Source organism: Zootermopsis nevadensis, unplaced genomic scaffold, assembly GCF_977971745.1.
Source record: "Zootermopsis nevadensis isolate Lab colony 2312 unplaced genomic scaffold, Znev_1.0 Znev_ptg000015l, whole genome shotgun sequence".
Taxonomy (NCBI): Eukaryota; Metazoa; Arthropoda; class Insecta; order Blattodea; family Termopsidae; genus Zootermopsis; species Zootermopsis nevadensis.
In genome coordinates, this window is record NW_028259147.1 from 2,975,963 (window position 1) to 2,999,195 (window position 23,233).

The 23,233-nt window shown below is 40.6% G+C and overlaps 1 protein-coding gene across 8 annotated transcripts in view; it reads right to left on the minus strand.

Moving 5' to 3' along the window:
* Positions 1 to 83: 83 nt before the first annotated feature.
* The window catches only part of Nos (Nitric oxide synthase), a 101,991-nt gene continuing 78,841 nt past the window's right edge, over positions 84 to 23,233 (minus strand). For 7 of the 8 annotated variants that reach the window (XM_087349061.1, XM_087349058.1, XM_087349057.1 and 4 more), the window contains 22 exons: positions 21,701 to 21,792; positions 19,415 to 19,556; positions 18,947 to 19,086; positions 18,350 to 18,524; positions 17,802 to 17,903; positions 17,141 to 17,335; positions 16,610 to 16,704; positions 15,538 to 15,682; positions 15,237 to 15,341; positions 13,751 to 13,827; positions 12,785 to 12,937; positions 9,856 to 10,030; positions 8,978 to 9,107; positions 8,634 to 8,712; positions 7,767 to 7,948; positions 7,444 to 7,613; positions 6,766 to 6,976; positions 5,558 to 5,645; positions 4,905 to 5,029; positions 4,158 to 4,306; positions 3,258 to 3,449; positions 84 to 3,169 (listed from right to left, as the gene is read on the minus strand). In XM_087349061.1, the coding sequence (XP_087205187.1) occupies positions 3,062 to 3,169; positions 3,258 to 3,449; positions 4,158 to 4,306; positions 4,905 to 5,029; positions 5,558 to 5,645; positions 6,766 to 6,976; positions 7,444 to 7,613; positions 7,767 to 7,948; positions 8,634 to 8,712; positions 8,978 to 9,107; positions 9,856 to 10,030; positions 12,785 to 12,937; positions 13,751 to 13,827; positions 15,237 to 15,341; positions 15,538 to 15,682; positions 16,610 to 16,704; positions 17,141 to 17,335; positions 17,802 to 17,903; positions 18,350 to 18,524; positions 18,947 to 19,086; positions 19,415 to 19,556; positions 21,701 to 21,792 (3,030 nt within the window). In that variant the 3' untranslated portion in view covers positions 84 to 3,061. The remainder of the gene's footprint in view (positions 3,170 to 3,257; positions 3,450 to 4,157; positions 4,307 to 4,904; positions 5,030 to 5,557; positions 5,646 to 6,765; positions 6,977 to 7,443; positions 7,614 to 7,766; positions 7,949 to 8,633; positions 8,713 to 8,977; positions 9,108 to 9,855; positions 10,031 to 12,784; positions 12,938 to 13,750; positions 13,828 to 15,236; positions 15,342 to 15,537; positions 15,683 to 16,609; positions 16,705 to 17,140; positions 17,336 to 17,801; positions 17,904 to 18,349; positions 18,525 to 18,946; positions 19,087 to 19,414; positions 19,557 to 21,700; positions 21,793 to 23,233) is intronic. The other variant, XM_087349060.1, reaches the window with a different exon arrangement.

Below are 23,233 nucleotides of genomic sequence, written 5' to 3' on the forward strand. Positions count from 1 at the left end.
ATGAAAGTGACTTAGTCTTTTGCTTTTCATCATTATTTTGTACAAAAATATTATGTTAATGAGATAAGTACAGAAGCCATAAACAAGTTACAAACATCATTTAATTCCACATCACTTACACCCAAATGAGATATGTGAACAATTTTGTAACAAAGCAATAAAATTATAAATATAAAATATGAAATATATCAAGCTACACCCCCCATGAAGAAGGAAAATTCTTGCTGCAAAAGTTAGTGAAATATGTATCTATTACGGAGGAAGTGGAGGTTAGGTATCATGTGGGAGTTATAGGATGCAAGTATACAGCAAAGTATCCAGCTTTAGAAATCCTTTGTTCCAATTCTTTTGAATTTTAAAAACATGTATCATACCAGGTACATTTTATGTCAAGGGGCAAGTGTTTCTACTCATCTAAAAGGTTTATTACTTACAGTAAATAGAGAATATATAAAAATGCCATAATAATTGTTTCAAAAAATAAAATTTCATTTTAAAAAACTGAATAATACTGAAAAAAGAAACTGCAGGAATTACACACTAATTTGGCTCCAGAAGTAATAGTATGCCTAATAAGAACACAAGTCTCAAGAGTTAATTTTTTAAAAAACTGTCACAGTCTATGAACAGAAGAAATGGAAAAAGCTGTAAAAATTCTCAAATAAAAATTTGTTCTAATATTACATGAGTTCCTTTATTGTAGCACTTCTCTTGTAACTTCTTTCCATATCAGACAATGTTATGCAAAATACCTGATGTCAAAGTTTTGAATTGACAATATACTTTGACTTCCTGCGCGCTTTCCTTCATGCTGACTGAAAATCATGCACCAACATGATGTAGACATAACGTCGTGATTACCTTGGAGATGGCAGAACAGCCAAAAACTTGCTCCAAGTAACAGTAGACGATACATAACACAACTATAGATTTTTATACAATCTTTTGTTACAATAATGAGAGTAATTTTTACAATGAAGAAATAGTTTCTCATATCAAATAGAGCACATTAATTCATAATAAATATTTTGAGAGGAATAGCATTTATATTTATTTCCCCTTCTTCAAGCATAAGCCTGGTGGTTTTAATAATGAGAACTTATTTTTAAGTGTATAACTTCAGATACAAAACTAGTAAGTCATTTTCTTTTAATATTTGAATGCTAGAACCAAATATTCAATTATTTTGATGCACACTAAACTTGACTGCACATTAGCAAACATTCAGAGATCTAATACACTTGCTTCTCCAATGATTGCGTGTGATCCAGGAAAGCAAATTAGTATATGTATGCATTTGCAAATAACCAGAATATACCCTGCCACTGGTCAGAAAATTATCTAGCAGGGGATATTCCTCACCTAGCCACTTCAGAGCTCCAAAATGCACATAGATTATCCCATCATCACTGTATGATTTTGACCAAAACTGGAATGTGCTGACAAATTTTCCATAAAAATCTTCATTATCATTTAACAACATGAAGTACCATATCAGATATTACATTTTTGTTCAAATGGAATGCTTAATAATAAATATTAGAAGTATGTTCATACTTTGACGTTGCTGTTACTTTAATTGCTACATTCTTTATTGACCCTTATACGACCTGCATAAAACACCAGATATCACAGAGAAAAATAATACTTACAAGTTACTAATAAACAACTTGTAATTATTGTACTTGCTTAAATATGTAATTTCATATAAGGAACTGGATTAATATTTTTTTTTTTGTATACATTATATACAGAGTGACAACAAATTAAAGTACAACTGAAAAGACTTTTCACTCAGGTCCAACACAGGAAAACAAACTGCTCCACGGCACGGGTTTATCTCAAGCATTTGTTCGCAGGTGCTCAGTGCAGCTTCCGAAAATTATGTGGCACTTATATGACGCTGCAGAAATAATGCAGTAAAGTGCAGTGCTGTTGGAACAAGATGACTGTTACTTCGTTGTTTTACTGCAGCTTGGGTATCAGGAACAGTTCACACATTTCTAGATATGATTCCAGTCACTGTTTTCTCGGCAGAGAAGAATGGTCCCATAAAATGTGTACCTATGAACAAAACCTTGAATGCTGGGCCACTGACGTAGAGCAATATGTTTTCCAGGACGTGACGTAAATAATAACCTACAAGCCCTTAAAACTGCACTTTATGTTGTGGTCACAGCATATTTCACTGGTGTTTTGTTCATAAAGTACATAAGTAGATAGTTGTAAGAAATTAAGTATAAAATAAGATCACAGCAAACAACACTATAAGCAGATATAGGACTGCCCAAGTTAAATAAATGTTCATATATGACAGCTTTTGTGCATGTGTGTAATACTTTTATAATTTCCTACGCCATTATATCATTTCTAAGAAAATATCCTGGTTAGATGAAAAAGAAGATTTCTTTTAATCCTTCCAGGTAAAAATTAGCTAAATATTTAATATTGTTATTATTATATATCTGCAGTGATATCATCAATGTGAAAATTAAGTGCATTGTAACCCTTCATATTAGAGTCCTATAATAAATATTTTTTCAGCTGCACTGCTGAAACATAAGCCATAGATTTTATTATGTTACATATAAAAATAATGATAAACACCTGTGAAAAATGTAAGATTTTAGGTTTTCACAGCGGTGAGTATGAAGATTTCTGTCTTCTGGGTTGTTGCGCTGTGCAGTCTGGTCGATGTTAACCAACGTTTCAGAGGTCATACTGCCTCCGTCATCAGGGCGATGAATATTTGGTTAACATCGACCAGACTAGACAGCGCGACAACCCAGAAGACAGAAATCTTCACCTGTGAAAAACATCACATTACCAAGCTGTAAAGCTAACTTAAATATAATAAGTACAAGGTAATTCATACACTCGCGGCTACAAGCAAGAAATTACATTAAAAATGTACAACAAGAGTCTTATCATTGAAGTTGGCACTGGTTATGAAAATCTGACAGCAGTCTTCTCAGAGAATATCACCTATAGATAGAATGTCGAGTTCTTATACAAAGTCTTGTGATTGGTGTCAGCTTGACTGGAAGACCTGTGTTAGTATCTATGGCTGGGAGGCCATTCGAATCCTTGCCGATTCTCTCGAACGGTTGTGAACTTCTGCAGTACGCAGTGTAATGCCAAAGATATCTTCATGGTAGCGATTTTCATCCTAGAATACAACCCATAAACCCTTTCATATGGTACTCTGAAACCGATGTGAAAATATTTTATAAATAGATATTAAATAGACATATTACCCTTAACGTGAGCATGTAGCTCTCCACTTCGGAGTCCAGCATCCCACCATGCTCTTGAATGATTAGCTTCAGCATCTGGTACACGTGTTCAGCCATCGTGCAGTCTCCACACACATAGAAGTGACCACCTTCAATCACCACTTTCTTGTATACTGCAGCTGCCTCCTTACGGATTAGATCTTGAACGTATGTCTAAGAGAACGTTTGTAAAGATACGTGAGTAACATGGGCTATCTTTTGTTTGTTACTGGAGGATCAAAAATATATATGCTTTTCTATTCTACATCATTCCTTCCATAATATTCAAAACTGTATTTAACATTTCTTCTGTGACACCAAGATTTCTGGACATCTCACGTGCTAAACTGCTAAAATAATTAAAGTGGTAACTTCCTGGCATTCTCTTTCCAAGAGGAACTTTCTCTTGTATTTAACATCTTTTTTATAATGTGCTGTTTTGGAAAAATATGCCATTACGTAAGACCTCTGAACATTTTTTTTATAGAAACAAGAATCCATAATTTTCCAAGGCTCTCTCTAACACGGCTTATTTCTTGCGTTTGTTATGTATGTTTAATAACGCACCATTTTATGATTTTTTGTACTCTCCTGTGCTTTCATTTTAATTTATGTCACACAGAATCATCAAGCTTATATAAATGCTGCTGCATTTATATAAGCAAAATTAAAGAACTGGTTCCTTCACGTAAAGACACGTTATTCTAACTAATTCTTTAAGTTTCCAACAGGCAACACATATTTTGGTCATTTCACCTCAGGGAATTTTGGTACTAATTACATGTGTTTGAAAATTGAAAATGTCCAAGAACTAAAACATATAGGTTATAAAAGGGTATGTACCATACTGACTTAGGCCTATCTATTTACAAATTACGTTACCTTTGGGATTGTCGGTTCTCGAGATAGAGCAAGGAACACCTTATCCAGAATTCCATCTTCCACCATTGCTGATTTCTCCTCACAATACAAATCCAGGGCACGCTGTCGACAGCCAAAAAATAGCCACATTTTGCCAAAAGCTCGTCCACCTGAAAGAGTGAAACAAAAGCCCATCACGTAAAAGGACACGAACAAATGACAGAAGAGACATTGCTATAATAAAACATTTAATATTTCTTAACCTACACTTTGTCATCTCAGTTGTGCGTATAATACATCAAAATTTCATTTATGTTAAGTACGGAGTCATTACAACTTTGAGCTGCTGTTTAACTTTTTGAATACAAGTTTCAGTATTTGATATTTTGATGAAGCATCAAATAAGAATATTGCTCGTGTAACAATGTCCACATGGTGCGAAACCTGGACAGACAAAACCAAAACTGAAATAAAATAGAAAAACTGACAGTGTAAAAACAACCACCCACAATTGGATAGAAAAGGATTACTTGTATCTGCATCATAATAAAGCTAATCTAGTTTTAATAGTCACTGAATATGTTTTATTGTGAATGTGAGCAATATCAATCATGTTATTTTTAAATCTTTAACTTGGCTAGGTTTTCCTTTGTGTTAAGTCGCTGTGGCCACATAGAATAACAACACAATGATGATAAAAATACAATTACATATAATTATTATTAAATGACTGCACATCAAACAGTGATCATGTTGCTATGACATCACCTGCTTCGGCATGAAGCTGAGCCATGCGATGCTGCCAGAAGCCCCTGAATGGTGCTATGCCCGTTCCTGGTCCCACCATGATCACTGGTCGACTTACGTCAGACGGCAGATAAAAACTCGGGGCACTAGAACATAAGTCCAAAAGTTCCTACTTTTACTTTTGTCGTTATTACGGATGATGCCGTTGTTACTTGTACTTGATGAGTTTCATGTTTCTTAGATTGTTTGATGTATTTTTCTCGGTTACGTAAGTTATAAAGCTTTGAACGGGGGATAATTTTGAATGATGACCTGGAATAAGAAAGTGCTTACAGTCTGCTATAAAATACTACTCCAGAATTTTACTGGAAAGACTTAGAAAAACCATGAAAACTTTTAGGTTATGCAGGCACCAAGGCAAGAATAAAACCTTGGACCTTCTGATTATGAAGAATTACAGCTGACAAGAAACTCATATGTTTGGCTACTTAGTGGGGAAACACAAATTATTAGACACATTTTTTTATACAGAGCACAGAAATTGTGGTTTTATTAGAACTTAAAATTTAAAAAAACTGAACTTCTTTGTAAATAACATAAAATAATCCATGAATCTCTCTTTCATTGATATGTCACACTAAGTCAATGTTTCTTTGCTTTGTCTGTACACTTACCTCCTGACAAACAAATTGATGTCATCTCCTTCATTTGCGTCTCGGAGGTAGTTAGAGCACACACCATAATGCACGGGCCCTTCTCCATCTGTGCAAAATAATACGTGAAATCATTGTTATACAGAGTTACGTAGATACAAATTTAAGGTTAATGGCAAGTTCCACAATAAAGAATATTTTCTATTTATCAACAAATAAACAAATTACAGTAATATATGATCCTGTAGCCCTCCAAAAGTCTGACGTCATGGACACACTGCAGGAGGGAGACAACATTCAACTAGGGGAAATCTTTCAGAGTAAAATATAGCAGGGGCCTAGTTCTTCACATCTCCACACTGACAATCTGTCTGAAGATTTCTGTCTTCTGGGTTGTTGCGCTGTGTAGTCTGGTCGATGTTTACCAACGTTTCAGAGGTCATACTGCCTCCGTCATCAGAGTATGAAGATTTCTGTCTTCTGGGTTGTTGCGCTGTGTAGTCTGGTCGATGTTTACCAACGTTTCAGAGGTCATACTGCCTCCGTCATCAGAGTATGAAGATTTCTGTCTTCTGGGTTGTTGCGCTGTGTAGTCTGGTCGATGTTTACCAACGTTTCAGAGGTCATACTGCCTCCGTCATCAGAGTATGAAGATTTCTGTCTTCTGGGTTGTTGCGCCGTGTAGTCTGGTCGATGTTTACCAATGTTTCAGAGGTCATACTGCCTCCGTCATCAGAGTATGAAGATTTCTGTCTTCTGGGTTGTTGCGCTGTGTAGTCTGGTCGATGTTTACCAACGTTTCAGAGGTCATACTGCCTCCGTCATCAGAGTATGAAGATTTCTGTCTTCTGGGTTGTTGCGCTGTGTAGTCTGGTCGATGTTTACCAACGTTTCAGAGGTCATACTGCCTCCGTCATCAGAGTATGAAGATTTCTGTCTTCTGGGTTGTTGCGCCGTGTAGTCTGGTCGATGTTTACCAACGTTTCAGAGGTCATACTGCCTCCGTCATCAGAGTATGAAGATTTCTGTCTTCTGGGTTATTGCGCTGTGTAGTCTGGTCGATGTTAACCAACGTTTCAGAGGTCATACTGCCTCCGTCATCAGAGTATGAAGATTTCTGTCTTCTGGGTTATTGCGCTGTGTAGTGTGGTCGATGTTAACCAACGTTTCAGAGGTCACACACACACGTAACAAGATTATTTGGAATAGTGATTTCTGTCGCCACTCACCCTGTGTCCTGTACGAGACAACTGCAACTGTGATGTGTATCTCTCCGCTATGAACAATGGGAGATGAGGAGATGCTGTAGAAACGGGGTTGCAGGGGTGTGAGTTGCGCGGCAAGCAGGGCTGGTGAAGGCCGGACAGATGGGAACTCATCCAGAACTTCAAGAAGATGTGGAATTCTCCAGTGACGCCAATCTTCATACGCTGCTGACTCCTTCATCATAATAATGATCATGGAATATTACTCAGAAATTTAAATATAACTTAGAAATATATATTTTAAGTGTTTTGTGTGATTTATAGAAAAGATATTGAAGTTAAAAAATCACAAGTCCTTTTTGACAAATATACAGTTTCATCTTGTTATAACATTCTTTCTTCTGAAAACAGAGGCTTTTACTTGCATCGAAACAGTCCTAAATCAGATTTTACTCAGCCTCACGTAATCATTTTCAAAAACTTTTTCGCATGCAGCACCAAAATGAACATTTGCAATAGAAAAACTAACAAACAAATCAGAAATGCACTTTCTAGTGCCATAATAAATACAAGAATGCAAATGAATGGAAAACCAATACATGTCGATATTTGTATCTTGAAATTTAATTAGACTGTCCTGCAAAGTGTTTTTAATGGAAAATAACACCAGTAATGTTACTATTCTGAAAGTATGTTACTTACTGTAGCTAGCAGAGTAAGTCTGCTTTGATCTTCAGGGTCTGTGGCAACAGATGCAAAATGTTGCAGCAGATTGGGAGTTGGCGGAGTCGTCAAGTCCAAGAACCGGGAGAAAAGTGTTCGCAAGGTGCAAGGCGGTAGGCGCTCGTGGGGTTCCCATGTTTTTACGATCCCTGTACGTATAACGTTATCAATAAAACAAATAATTGTTATGACTCCTATTGTCAGTATTTCAAAGTGAGTCTGAAGAGGAACTTTTACCATTTCAACAAGACTTTCTTCCCAGAAGATCACGACAACTAAGTCACTCACGACTTGCAGCTTACCATTTGAAGTGTGGTTTTCCTTCTGCAGCTGAAGTTCTACTGGTTGATCCAAGTCTGTAGTTGTCTGTAGTCTAGACAGAATTCCATCCACAAGCTCTTTGCGGTTACAAGCAAACACACCCACGTGGTCCCCTGGCGTGTAGGGCAAGTCAGACGACAGCTCCAGCAGCATTGTAGCACGGCTACAATCACGTCAAAACTTAGATCGGAACATATTACGGCATACTACCCATCTAACTAATGCCACGGTACAAATTATTTGTCAAAATTACAATTACCGTTCTTATCTGGAGTCTGTTTCTTTAATCTGCAACCTGACAACACGTCTTACAGTAGTGAAAATAAAATAATTGTAAATGACGAATTACAAATTATATGGAAGTGAGATATCATAACCCCCACTTAATGGTACCTGCACCTTGTCGTGGTGTTGGGGCTTGAGTACCTCAGTGACCCCAAGAGCTACTGGTAGGGCCTCCCTAGCCAGATTGGTCGAGGGGGAGAGGTCAGACTAAGACAGGTACCCTGGTCCTCCAGGTTGGGGGTTGGTCGCAAGGCTAACAACCTTGCACCGTAAAAAGGAATGTTTCGAAACCTCGATCAAAACCTCGGAGAGACGGACCTAACGGAGGACCGAATGGAAGAGGAGAATTGAGGAGGCCATGGACCGAATACGGACCAGACAGCCATAGAAGAGACATCATAACTTACTATGAGTTTCTACCCCATATTTTCATAGGGACCCAGACATAAATCTCAGTGGGAGTAGCTGACTCTACACCAAGAAATCAAAATGGGTAAGTCACAAATACAAGCCGCAAGCAGAATCTTCATTTTAATATCAGAAAAATCTAAAGTGCTGCTCACCTGGCATCACTGCCATGGAGATTCGTCTTCCTCAGCAGCTGACACGGTATCACCTTCTTGTTGTGGCATTTTGACAGAGCTATGGTAAAATGGCAAAAACATTAGAATACGTGCTAACTTTTACGATAAACTTTTTCTTATGGAACAGTAGATGATGAGAGATATATGTAGTTTTAAACAAACAAGTTCCAGACAAAGATGGCTGCCTCTGGACTCACCGCCATGAAAACCTCAAATCCTACTTAACTTACAGACAAATAAGTTACATAACGTCTCATCAGGAACAGACAGCAAACTTACTTCTTAAATGTATACCAAGATATTAACACGTGTTGATGATTTACCTTTGACAAGACTCTCCTCCTTGGCCTCCACAAATCGCACGGTAGCAGATGAAAGCATTGGTGATCTTAGGGCCAGTGTCGCCTCCAGGAATGTATCATCATCATCCAGGCAAAATGTCTCGCAGGCGACCTGCGTTCCACCCCAACACGTCTTACATATTTGTGGTTTACTCAACGACACTGTCAGTAGCTCAGACTGCACCGTGTTAAATGACAGGATAATTAAGTGAATTGAAAGGATATAGAAGGAAACTGTCTTAGACTATGTTGAGGCATCATTCCTGCATTTGCCTGGATGGACTGGGGAAAATGACAGAAACACTCAATCAGGACCAAGATCTGAATCCGGGAGTTCCCAAATATGAAGCAGGAATGCCAACCACTCGGTCACCGTCAGATATCGGATGTACTCGTTGAACATAAAGACTGGCGAAATGACAATAATAATCTACCATTTATAAGTTTTGTTTTAAATATTTTCCAGTATGTTAAAATGCTGATGAATATGTACACATGTCAGAGATCCAGAAATACACTCGGGAAAGTCACGTGAGGGTTAACGGAGACCGGTGACATATAGAAATATCTGTTTGAAACATACTGTGAGTGGATAAAGTTCGTAATGCAACAATATGTCTGTCTGCTGGGATGTTACGCTGTGTAGTATGGTATAAACTGACTGTCGTTTCAGATGTGCATAATGCCTCCAACATCAGGGTAGCTCCTGAAACGTCGGCCAGTTCACACTAGACTACACAGCACAACATCGCAGAATACAGCAATCTTTACATTGTCACCGTGAGAACCTGAAATATCACGTAAACTTTAGTTGTGCTCATCTACAACGACATATAAATATAAATGTGAAATTTGCTCACACTGAAGACGACTGGGGCCCATTTGCGGAAGGCTTGTTCCTGACCGCACATCTCGTCGCCCTGGGCGAGTTTCAGCAGTCGCTCACCTCCTAACTCACCCAGAAGATTGTCCACATACTTGCCAAATGCGCAGAAGTTAGGGTAAGCACTTGATCCGAGCGCAAACACAGCGAACCTTGACGGAAACATAACATAACATCACAAAAGTCACCCAGTATGACTACAGAGTGGACGGTCTATCGGTTAACCCGAATTCAGAGATGGCTCTTGTGGGCTCTGAGGTGTTCGCAAGACTTACAAACTCGACACTTTGCTTATTTCTTTCTATTCTAAACGTCTCCACAGAATTAATTACGTGCTATCAAAATGAATGTCTCAAAATCTCCGCGGTTTTGTCTGGTCACCAGGCCAACTATATCAGTTGCCATGTAAGTGAACTACTTCAACTCTCTTCCGGTCACATTGCACAGCCGTCAAAGTAGCTCACAGTACAGACGTCCTGTAGACGTCAAAGTACGCCAATAGGTTAATTACTAGATTACTTAACAACTCTACGTAAACTTAAAAAAAGTTATTTCGTGTCGAGTGAGACGAGACGATGAATAAAGATTATAAAATGAGATAAAATGTTTGAGGCTGTGGCCATAACTTACAGTAACATTATCAGATCAAAATTCGATTAGGGTCGCTCGTAACTTAAATTGCCAACTCAAAAACACATTAATTAATTAAATAACTAATCAAGTCACTCGAGTATCAAAAATTAAATAATTCATTCAATAATTCATAAAATAACTCACTCCACAACTCAACCACGTGCAAATAGTCACGAATGAGCGATAGTTCGATACTCAGCTTTCGCTGGAGTACATCCCTTCCTATTTGACGGGACGTGCTCCATAATAAACCACGATCTCTTCCAGTTGGACAATCGTATCAGTGAAAGTCGTAATGCACTGTTATGACACAATGGCATTTCCATTCCCCGGAGCAGAGTTCAAACCCTGACCGGAGCGCACTTGTCTAACCGCACTTCATCTCAACATTTCCCTTTCATACGAAGCTGTCCAATTAGCCAAACAGTAGCACACCATCAGTCATCCATCAATAAACTCGGTGATTGACTGCCAGCAATCTAACTAATGGGTCGCACTGTTTTGAAACTCCCGAATAAATAAATAAATAAATAGAGCAGCTGGTTTCCAGCAAAACTTGTTCACCTCGCTGCCTGCCCTGGGACATCTCCAATCCGGCCGTTCTGAGGCAAAAACCACCTCCTAGCACCTCCCCACTTCAGGATATATCTACACATCTTGAAATTAAAATTTGACAAGCAACAGAAATATGTTACGCTACGTTCAATCTATGTATGTGGACTGACGTCGTCAAACAAGGAGGAAGTTAATATTAGCTTTATTTCTTTGCTACGCGAAAAGTATGAAAACATTAATTAATCTGTAACACGAACTAACCATAGTTTTTTTGAATGCTGAATTGAAAAAAAAAGGTAAATTTAATGTTATCAGGACTGTACACCTGCACAAATATAGTTGGTTTGAACAGTTTGTTTACAAAGTTTCAAAAGTCTCTAGAGTCACAGCTAGGGTGAACGCAGTTTAAATAATATCACAGATTTCAATACTTTAATTGATTATAATTTAGCTTAAGAACACATCATCATTTTTATAATATTCCGCCAAACAGCGGTAAAACACTGTCCTGACTTCAATAACGTAACACCGACAATGACTACGAAATTTTAAACCACTTATTAAAATATTTGAAGTTTCTACCGCGGCGTGCCCTCAAACTGTTCTTCTGGGTTCTTCCATCGCGTAGTCTTGTTCTCGAACACCAACGCTTAAGAAGAACATGCTGCCTGAATCTTCAGAATTGAAATTATAACTAAGAATTCATGGATTAGTAACTGTTAGATGAAATACCAGAACAGAGTCATCGGCGAGGGTGTCTCGGGTACGAGAAACAGAAACAGGTTAAATCGAACACACTGTATAACAATGACATAGCGAAAGTTATACAGCGGCATTTTGATTTCATTATAAATGAAGATATCACGTCAGAAAACCATAAGAATTGATACATTTCAAAATCACAGTTTCAACCGACACCCATTGGAACCCGTGCCTCAGACTCCCTTAAGTCGACATTAAATATCGTTTAAAATTTTGAGCTCTGGCCGTTCTTACGCAGTAAGCCAGCAATAACGATCCGAAGTCGTCTCCAGAGCAACGAACTCCCTTGTTTACAGCTGTCACATACAAATACAATTAGTCCGACAGCGAACTTCGTTGGGCAAAGAAAATCGCTGGAAAGAGCCCGCCATTACAAATGCGTCACATCAGCTGGCAAGACATGGCCACTTTTCTGGTCACCGGTACTCAAACCATTAACAGTTTCTGTCTAACGGGCAAGTCCCTGAGCACTTTTACCAACGAATGATTACGTACAAAACTGTCTCGTGTTCAACGCTGTGGAAGATTATCCCTTTATAGATTAATTCGTTAAAATATATTCGTACTTTTTAGCCTCGTAAATGCAACATAGCCATATAAAATCCTTCAAATGCGTGTTAGTTTTACAGCAATAACAACATTTAAGCCGAGTTATTAATTAGAAATATTAGGCCTTAATTATTTTTATACATCCACCGTAACATTTTTAAGCCTGCACGAAGCTGGAAATGGTTAGCTCACATCACCAAAAGATGGCAGAGAGGTTCATTTTTTACTGATAACGTTACACGTGTAGGAAGAAAAGAATTGTTTCAAAGCGACATCGATCTAACTCGTTCATAACATGGAGTTGTCGATCACATCGGGTTAAATGAATTAAACGTCCAGACAAACACAAGCTGTACTTTTACGATTAAAAATAAAATGTGGGAGCACAAAGTAAGGAGGCAGCGTACCTGACATTACTGAGGGGTCCGAACGTGTCTTCAGCCATGACGTCACTGACGGAACCCCTGAGCGAGTCGAGGCGGTCCAACCTCCGGTCTGCCTGTTGACCGGCAAGTTCCGTCTGGCTATTGGCTTTGATGAAGGACTTGGAGGTTGCCATGCTAAGTTAGTCAGACAGCGAGATGCATGCTGCATTGTTAGTTCACAAGCTACACAAAGACGCGGGGCGTTCAGGTTAACCGTGTTAGCCGCGTCAGCCTGGCTAACACTTTGAAAACCGACAAATAGAAAGTCTTCGGTCTTACTTTCGGGATTCAGTGGTACTCCATCCACTAGACACGGCAGAACCGATTACGTGTTAGTTAGCACTAGAAAATCAGGCGTTGTTAGCCAGTTAGTTGAGGCTTAAGCAAATTAACATGAACGCTCCGTAACTGGCTAGACTACTGCATTTGCTCCAGCAATTTATCCCCTTTATCCTCCAGGTGACCCACCCTACAACGTCGCAGGATTTTCAGACGCCGTGAACATGGAAACAGCGATTTCAGAACTGAGACGTTGCGTGAGACACGCGTTTTCAACATTCCAAATACCTCCAGGAAAAGTGCGTGAAATCTTTATTCGCGCACTTAAAATCTTTGCTGATACATGGAAAGAAAATGGGAGTTTCATTCGGGCAATAATCACGACATGAATCTGAGATAAAACAAAACGTCTTCACGGCAGCGAGTATGAAAATGGCCGCTTTCTGGGATGAAGTGCAGTCTGTTTAATTTTGACCGAAATTATAGATAAACTTACTGCCTACACCATCAGGGTAACATTCCAGAAGACATCCACGTTCAAAGTGTTATTTATTCAGAATAGACTCGACGAAACGATCTGTTCTGCACCAGACGAATAGCTAGGTTAGTCATGTCTAGAAATGATTTAAGTTCCTCTAACTTCTAGGTTACGCGTAACACATAATTTACCTGAATTTGTCGTCTCCGCCGTTGGTAACGCCAGCCGAGTCGCTCATCTTCATGGCGTACAGATTCTGGGCGAACACCTGGACAGCAGAATGTAGCAATAAATTGTTTGCAATCCGTACCATCTACACGTGTATGAGAGCGTCTCATCACGTGAGGACGAGTTGCGATGTAATGCCAACGAAAGTTCTACTTACCCTTTGAATCTTAAACAACCAACCAAAAAAGTTAACTCAGGGCGGAGTCCTGCGCATGCGCAAGACATCGTCCCTTGCTAGGCATTTAAAGATTCGGTCCGGACCGCGAAGAAAACACCACACTTCACCATTACAAAGATCAACTGGTTAACGCTGTTTAAGTTAATAATCGCTGTTTACACTGAAAATAGTTACAAAACACGTAACTACACAGAAAATTAAGAAAAAACTAATGTAAAAAAAGGGGGATAAATAATGTTGCATTGGGTTTTAAAGAGACAAAAGCAATGTCACAGCATTAGTCTGAAGAAACTGTAGAAAACCACTAAATAATTTATCAAAGTAGCGCATAACGTAGCTGACATTCTAAATCAGTATCTCCCGAAAAGAAGTCTAGACATTTATAGTAATAAATATGCTCCGTGGTTTTCTGGGACAATTTAAATCAATATATTCGACGACTGAATTACGAATCAGACAGACGGTACGTTCGCATAGTCGATGCCGCGTGCCCGGTATCAAAGTTCACAGAGACCCTACACATCAAATTGATCCGAAAGGTACATCAAGATCTAACGACGACTTTATCTCCTATGTTGAGATCTCAAATCTGAACAAAACGTTCTTCTCATCGAGGAAACAAATCCTTGTCTAAGCAAGGCAAGAACTCTGCGTCGTTTACGAATACGCTGATAAGGGACTAGACGCATTACAGCGAACTTTATCCCCAGTAATTACAGGCTTAGCTAAGAATACGCAGCATCTGACATTTCACAACGCTGATCTCCGCATTCCCCTGAAATTTACATTAGCGTCGAAGTAAAATCTTACAGCTGTTCCGACTGTAACAGATGGATATATACGAATACCAGGCTATTACTTAAATGTACAGAGACATTTAAAGGTAAATTAATTAAACGATTAAGGTTCACGGCTTTGCGATGCGAATATTGATCTCGTGTTTTCTGGGTTCTTACGTCGTCTAGAGGTTTGTTTGCACGGGGACGTTTCGGAGGAACATATTGCCTCTATCCTCAGGGTTTAAGCGAGTAATCCTGTACCTGGAGGCAATATGTTCATCCAAAACGTCGTCTGCATCTTCAGGACGCCGAATTTCAGCCCTGACAATGGAGGTGTTGTGTTCTCCGAAACGAGATTTCTATCTACAAGTCCACATTGCGTTCGAACCCAAAAGATCAACATCGAAATCTTCGCCGAGTGAAAAGCACAAAGCCCTCAGATTATTTATTTGTGGTTAGTTTAACGACGTCGTTGGTATCAAAGGCACATACCTCGCCGTTCTCTGGGGGATCCCCGTTTCCAAACGTGGAGGTGACGACCAGCAGAAGGGCCTCGTGTTCGATGCTGCTCATGTCATAGTCTGCCATGCAGTACACCTGTACCAAAAAACATCGTAACATTCTACTGCCAACTAACAAAACAACGAAGAAATTAAACAATGACGCAACATTTACAGCGTTAGGCGTCGACCTTAAGCCACAATCTGCATTGAATATATTTATGTACGCGCGCAGAAAATCCTCTGTCACAGCAAGAAAGCAGAAACATCAGAAAGGGATAGAAATTCTGTACCTGTGAATTGAAGGCGTGTCCAAAAATCTCTCCCAACTTCTTCGCGTACATCTCTGATTTGCCTGTCTCCGTGGCGTAAAGGACCGTGGCTTTGATTCTCCTCGATAACGCTCGTCCGAACAGTTTGGACGTAAATTTCACCGCCCTGAAGGCAAACACGAGAACGGGAAACAAGGTTAAGATACGACGAACACACGGAACCTCTTACGCGGGGGCCGCGTTATTGAAATACACCTTTACCTTCGCTGCTTAAAGGAGACTAACTCTGCAGGACATTCTACAGGGTGTTCGAAAGATTTCACGGCCGTACTTCAGGAGTAAATCCCAGTCAGAAATGTCACATGAACACAGGTCCGATTCTCAACACTAACAGACCTACAGATATTTTAAATTGAAGACGATGTGGATTAGGGTCATTTATGGTCTTGCAGAATCGAAAACTCGATTATGTACTTCATGTATCGTGTTTACTTTGCGTTCATATACTACGTTTTTCATACAGCCCCAAACAGAGGAATGTAGAGAGCGTGAGGTCCGGTGACAGCAGTGTTCATTTTTGCGAACGACCACACGACTAATCCATCTGTCAGAGTTCCGCTCATTCAGGTACTGCGTCACGTGCGGATTAAAGTTTGGTCCCCCGTCATACTCTTCAAATTTCTATCTAAATCTCCGTAATCGCTGACAATCGATTGATGTTAACATGGAATTCCTGACTCGAAATTACCTCACGACCGTGAAGTAATCACAAAGTCGTCGAACACCCTGTACAATACCATAAAATAATTATTTAACATTAAAAAGTATTAGCCTGCGCGTATTTCTTTGTAAGATGCTTCCAAATATCACCTGATGGATTCAGATTGAAGGAATTTGTGGCGATTAAATGAAGGAACTGGCGAGAACTCTGTCATGGACAGACGCCTTGTAGTTTTTTTTTATAAATTTCGTTTTTTTTTGTCTCAGGGAGCTGAGCTCTCTCCGTATTTGACACTTAACCACCGACGCTCTTAAAGTGCTGAGCTGTTATCTTCTCAGTTGCATAAAAACGTCTTCATCCACTCCTCATTACCTGGCGATCTGTTTGAAGTGAAATTTTCTTCTCGGCTTTTTACATTTCCCTAGTTCTCTGCCTTTCTTCCACTGATGACTCTTCCACGCTGCGTCCTAAAGAAGCAAAGAGAACGCGAGTAGAGAATTGAAGCTGCCAGACGTCCTTTTCCTTTAAGGAAGGGGCAACTTTCACGACGGCGAGATGTACTGAAGTCTCAAGTTCACGTATTGACTACGCAATTGGCTTAAATTCTGACTTTGCATAAATTAAATCGACAAAAATCCAGAGAAAGGAAGAGGTTTCCCCTTTAATTCTGTTAAATATTTGTCACATCCAAAAAAAATCGTTATTTATAATTATAACTATAGGCCTAATACGATTTATTGTTTTTTTTTGGACAAAATCTATAAAATTTTATTTGAATTTCGTGCAAAAGTTGGGGGTGATATTGGGCCAATACGAACGTAAACCAAATTCAAATTAAACTTTTTGGTGTGGATATTCGAATATCTGATTTGAGAGACTGGCCGTGCGTGAAGTTCAACTTGCCTGGTAGTCGTACGAGGGCTTAAGCTGATACAGAGCCATCTCTTGGTGGAAGACGGGAGTGGCGGAGCCGGACAGAGGGGGCACGATCCACACCCAATCTGCGGGGCACCCGTTCCTCAAGCGGAGCTCGTTGTCGTAATGCTTCATGAAGGACTCTGAGGCCGTGTGGTGATCCACGATTGTGACATTCCGCGACTGCAAACCAACGTAGATCTCTCAAATTGCGCACGTAACACAGGGAACCGGAAGTGGGAGACAATTTACTCCGGAGACTCCAGTTTCAATTCCCGGCCCGGCCTCCGGCTGTCAAGATTGGAGTTTTCGTGGGTTTTTTTGTTTGTTTTAATTTTTCTCTTATAATTTTTTAAATTAAATTAATAAATAAACAACGCGAAAGAAAGTTGTCGTCTATTTTAACGTTTTATGCTAACACTTATCTAAAGTAACTATAAAAAAAACACGAACAAGATCGGCCATGAAATTAAAATCTATTTTGGGATCTTCCGGCCAAGAGAGAGGAAAAAGTGACTATGAAACTGCGATAACCATTTGAGCTGCCTTGTATGGTCGTATCTTCGACGTCTCCGTTATCCGACCTGAAGATAGAAGCGATGCGTCCCTCCGAAACGCTGATTATCACCTACAAGACCACAGTTGTTACCTGGAAACTGTGCAGAACTGCCAGATTCGTCTCGACCAGCGCTTTGTCCTTCCAGAGCGTGACCGGAGTCCGCGTGTCGAGACCCATCCTCACCGCCACTGTCTGAAACCACGGAAACAAAGACGCAATCACGTCAACCAGATCTTCATTACTACCAACTGTTGACAAAGGTTTCGTCGTGGCCTATTCATAGGCGCTGATCCTGGAATCGGTTGGAGGGATGGAGAAACAAATCAAAGTCTCGACCAGAATACTAAGGGTCCCCGCCGAGATCCGAACCCGGCGCGTCCCAGTTGCAAGTCAGAAGCGTAGTAGAAAAGAAAATTAAACATATATTTATTCTGTGACGTATTTAAAGACGCGGTCACACGATACTGCGTCGAAAACAATGACAATCATTAAACTCGAAACGATGTGGACGGAATTTAAGGTAGCATTTGCCTGAAGGGACTGAGGAAAACCACGCACAAGATTCGGTAGGGACAGCCGGTCTCCTGGTCGAGAAATGACCTTAGTCCGAAGCGCGGCGTCCCCCGCGATGTACAGACCTCGAGCATGTTGAGGCGGTGCGTGTCACAAAGGTCCCTGCAGCCGATCTCGGTACTCATGTACCAGCCGTTGAAAGGAGCCGCCGTGAACTCAAGCCCCCCACAGTCGAACAGCATGTTAGACACAGCAGGGAGCGCGTACCACCGCAGGTCCAGCTTCTCGAACCACCCAAATCTGCGCAGTAGCGACAAGAACACTCGAATCAGAACCGGTTCTTCCGGAATGCAACATCGTACAGTCTTGCAGGTGATCGGAAGAACCTCCTGTCTCCAGCGTGGTTTATATCCCGAAGACAGACGCAGTAGGTTCTTCCAAAACGTTGAAAAAACTGATCACTGTCACAAAAACCGTGTTTGTGCGGACTGAAAGAAAAATGGTGAGTGATTGAAACCCGCGGTTGGTAAGGGATTCCTGGATACATGTAGACGTAACCCACGTCTCCATCATCAGGGTCAGAGACACTGACCCTGATGATGGAGACAGAGAAAGTAACCGAAACGTCGGAGAGGATTTTATGACGACAGGTTACATCAAACTTTCGTTTTCAGAGACATGTCGCGTGTAACTGCACTTACAACAACGCATAATGTACTTACGTGGGATGTGAAAGTGGCACCTCCAGAACCAGTTCTGGTGGAATGTCGAAGTAGTCGGGGTCATGACCGTTAGCTGACAGAACTAGGGGCAGAATGTCCCACCTGCCTCTGGCGCTCTTCCAGCCAAGTTTAATGCACACCTGCGGTCAGAAATTCAGAAATCACGTAGTCTTTTTAAAACCCAAACACTTCAACGATCAATTAATCTTAATTTTGTACTTATCGGTTTCGTAAAAAATTTCACCCTAAACAGCTATCATTTACTTAAATAGCGTTAATCAACTAATCTTTGTAATGGTGAAGAGATGTGTTTTCTTCGCGGTTCGGTCTGAATTCTTAAATGCTATTTAGACGAGCTTCGACATTAAAGGGTTAAAGAAGACGTCCACCGTCGCGAAATAATACACGAGCATTCGGACTGAAAGTAATTCTTCAAACTACGACAGATATAAAGAGAGCTGACGTCACCTCAGTGAACTCCACGTTTCCTGGGTCCCCAGTAACGCTGCCGTCCGGGTTCTTGTAGCCCGCGTAGCTGAGCAGCTGTGGGTTCCACACCTTGAAGTCATGTCGCCCGTCCGTCCGCTGAGGGAACACCGTAATCGCTGACCTGAAACAGACGTCAATGTTACACAGTTGCGACGGCCGAACGTCGAGAGCTGAAGGGTAGAAACCCAGGTCCTCAGCCCCCACAATCCTATCTTGAGAATTTCTGTGGCTTCCGTATTGTCACCTGGAATAGCTTTTTAAAAAAAATACCATCACACTATTTGTACAATCACTCTACATTCAGAAGCAATAGACCAAAATACGCAGTTGACAAGACGTAGTTAAATAAAACAAAAACAAGACGTAATGTATCTCATAGCAACGTCACGTCTTAGTGATTGGTACTCCTGTTTCGTATTCGGGAGGTATCGACGCGAGTACATACTATCCAGAGACTTTCGTGGTTTCACTCAGTCCACAAAACAAATACCGTGATAACACCTTAAATTAGACAATGGTCGCTTCCTTCCGGATCAATTTCAATACATCATTCACTCACTAATCATTCGCACACTCGTTACAGTAAACGTTGAATATCGCTGATTGGTTTATCCCTCATTACGTGACAATCACAGCTACGTCGCATTTTTATTATAGCTCAATAAACCTTTCGACTGTTCTGAATTGCTATAAGAGCACAGTAGTTGAATTTACAGAGTCCGAAAATGAAATCTCGGGGGCTGCAACAGGTTCGACGGACTTCGGGTACGGAATGGATTATTGGATTCCTCGCTCCACAGCTGTGTCGGAACACATCACTGGAACTTGTCCTACGGCTTCCTGAAGCGGAAACTTGTACGAATAATGTCATGCATATACAGCACGAAGATAATTGACGTGTCGTACAAAACGGAGGAATATCACGAAAACCATTTCATATCCTCACGACTTAACGAACATTCAGTGGGATACAAACGTAACGAGAAATTCCGTCATGAGTTCAACAAGTAATGACGGGGACCATGGAAATTGATCAGGTATCTACAAATCCTTACCACAAGTCAATTTACAATCACTCACACACACTAGACCAGCAACAGAATACTGATATTCTATACAAACAATCAAAATATACTAAATTTATAAATACGAACAGTTTCAGTTCTGCGGTTCGCCGTGCCCATGCGGCAACTTCTCCGACAGATCGGTTATGCGTATAAACAACTCTGCAGGCGCTAACGTACTTCCGTGGCCCATGTCTGAGGACGCGCCTCGTCACACGCATATCACGACAGACCCGTTACTTGAACAAGACCTTAGGACGTACCCCTGGGGAGCGGAATGATCATAATCTGTGTGTACGGAAGTGGTCGTGGTCTATTTTCAAGGCATTACGGTCAAACTTATGCTACGGGAACAGAGTTAAAACATGAGCACTCAGCCAACTGTACCGAGAACGCGACACATTCAAACTGGAGATGGACTGACAGTCTTGAATTTGTACCTTCACAGGAAAAAAAGTGATGATCTTTCAATTATCTAACGACACAGTAAAAACAACTGACAGCAACAAATGTTGAATCAAGTAAACAGATACAGACTACTTCAAATGGAAACAACTTAATATCACTCCAATGGAAAAGACTGCTTGGGAGCTAATATAATCAATCACCTAGCCAAGAAATTCTTCGCCTTTTAAAGAAACCGAAGGGTCATTACCATCCGAAAATACCATAACACATTATTTTTAAGATCATTTTTAATATTATCGTCCCATTTACTCCTGGAATTTCCTAGCATTCTCCTCTTTTCAGCCGAACACTCCGCAGAGTGTGGACAGCGTTAAGGAAACGTCGCGCCTATAAATTGACTTATGTGATATTAATTCAGAAGCCAGACACAAATCAGTCTGAAGCTCGTGACATCGATTCAACAGGGAGGGAGGGGGGAGCTGTGATGCGACCTCCCGATTAAGCTCCAGCCAACTCTTGCTCGTGACACAACTTTCGTAAATCCCATCCCTTGAATTATCTCAGATTGTCGTAAGGAAGCTCAGATCACTCGGAACCCAATGCAGCAGTAACCACGTGAATTATCGCCGATTCTTTAGTTGTTTAACGACGACTTTAAAGTACACACGTTGTACAGCGCCGGATGGAATTGTCATTTATGTCGCACAATAAATGACTCAACAGCAAATTGACAAAGAAGACGGAAAAGCGTTGACAGACAAATTTACATCACACATGTGATCTCTGTACTTACCTGATATTTCCCTTGTTCGTGCTGTACTTGACGTGGTTACACAAAGCTTCGAACATCCCACTCGTAGTTGTCACGTAGCGACAGTCAAATACCTGCAAGTTAAACAAATAAATACAAAATACGCCATTTAAATCGCAAACCAACAACAATCACGCACCGCGATACAAAAATTAAATCAGAATCAGATCCACCTCGGGTAATGGACTCTGACAGCCTCCCAGTCATACTCAAATCAAGGTCACCCTTGTTGCTAGGCCTCTGCGTACTCCAGCTGAGCGAAAATGGTGTGCTCACGAGCATTCTAGAAGACTACCTTGCACCCAAATCGTTTTCTTCTTTAGTTAAGTCTTTAACAATGCGTATCCTGACAAATGGCCACGGTGGTCTAGCGGTTAGAACGCTGGCCTTGTAATCCTGGGGTCTCGGGTTCGATTCCCGGCGGTGCCCGAATTTATAACTTGTGTTGGGCAAGGCCGTGGTCTAGGCAACACGGAGTTTTCCTCCGTGGCATCCCAACAATTACTCCATTCACACACAGAAGAAGGCAATGGCAAACCACTTCTGGATCATCTGCCAAGAACGTATATGAACAGGTCCCAGTCCGAGAAAAGGATGGAAGGATCCTGTTCATATGGACCTGTCGTCAGACAGAACACTAAATAATAATAATAAGATGAGGTGGTCTAGCGGTTAGAACGCTGGCCTTGTAATCCTGGGGTCTCGGGTTCGATTCCCGGCGGTGCCCGAATTTATAACTTGTGTTGGGCAAGGCCGTGGTCTAGGCAACACGGAGTTTTCCTCCGTGGCATCCCAACAATTACTCCATTCACACACAGAAGAAGGCAATGGCAAACCACTTCTGGATCATCTGCCAAGAACGTATATGAACAGGTCCCAGTCCGAGAAAAGGATGGAAGGATCCTGTTCATATGGACCTGTCGTCAGACAGAACACTAAAAAAAATCCTAACAAGGGAGCACCGAATAACACAACAATATACCGACTGGTTTCAACAATAACTGCGTCTGTACTCCAGTAGGAGAGATGATGGGTCTTGAGTTGAGAGACTGGGCTACTTGGCACGCGAAGTATCGTTTGAATTAATAAATTAGGCACGGTGACGTTAGTGAATCAACGGAACAACACTGCTAATGTCTTATGTTCAGACACAACACCACAGAGCACTCTAGTGGCATAATTAGCAACGACACATCAAAGAACATTCGTTTGAAGCCCAATTAGAATACAATCTAAACAGAATTCTCTGCGCTCCCTTGTGTATGTAGACAGACAAAAATGTTTTGTGAATTAGATCTTAATTTTACATTATATTTTAGAAATAATTATATTACTGAAGGCTATTATTACCGAAACTTTCTGAATGGATGTGTTCAACTAGGAGTGTATTAATATGCAATTAATATCCATTTAACATTTCCCTTAATCTATTACCCGTTCTCTTTAAATAATATTTTATAGGAGTCTCGAATTTCATGTGTTATCTGCATTTTTTATACTTTGGTTATCTGTCAT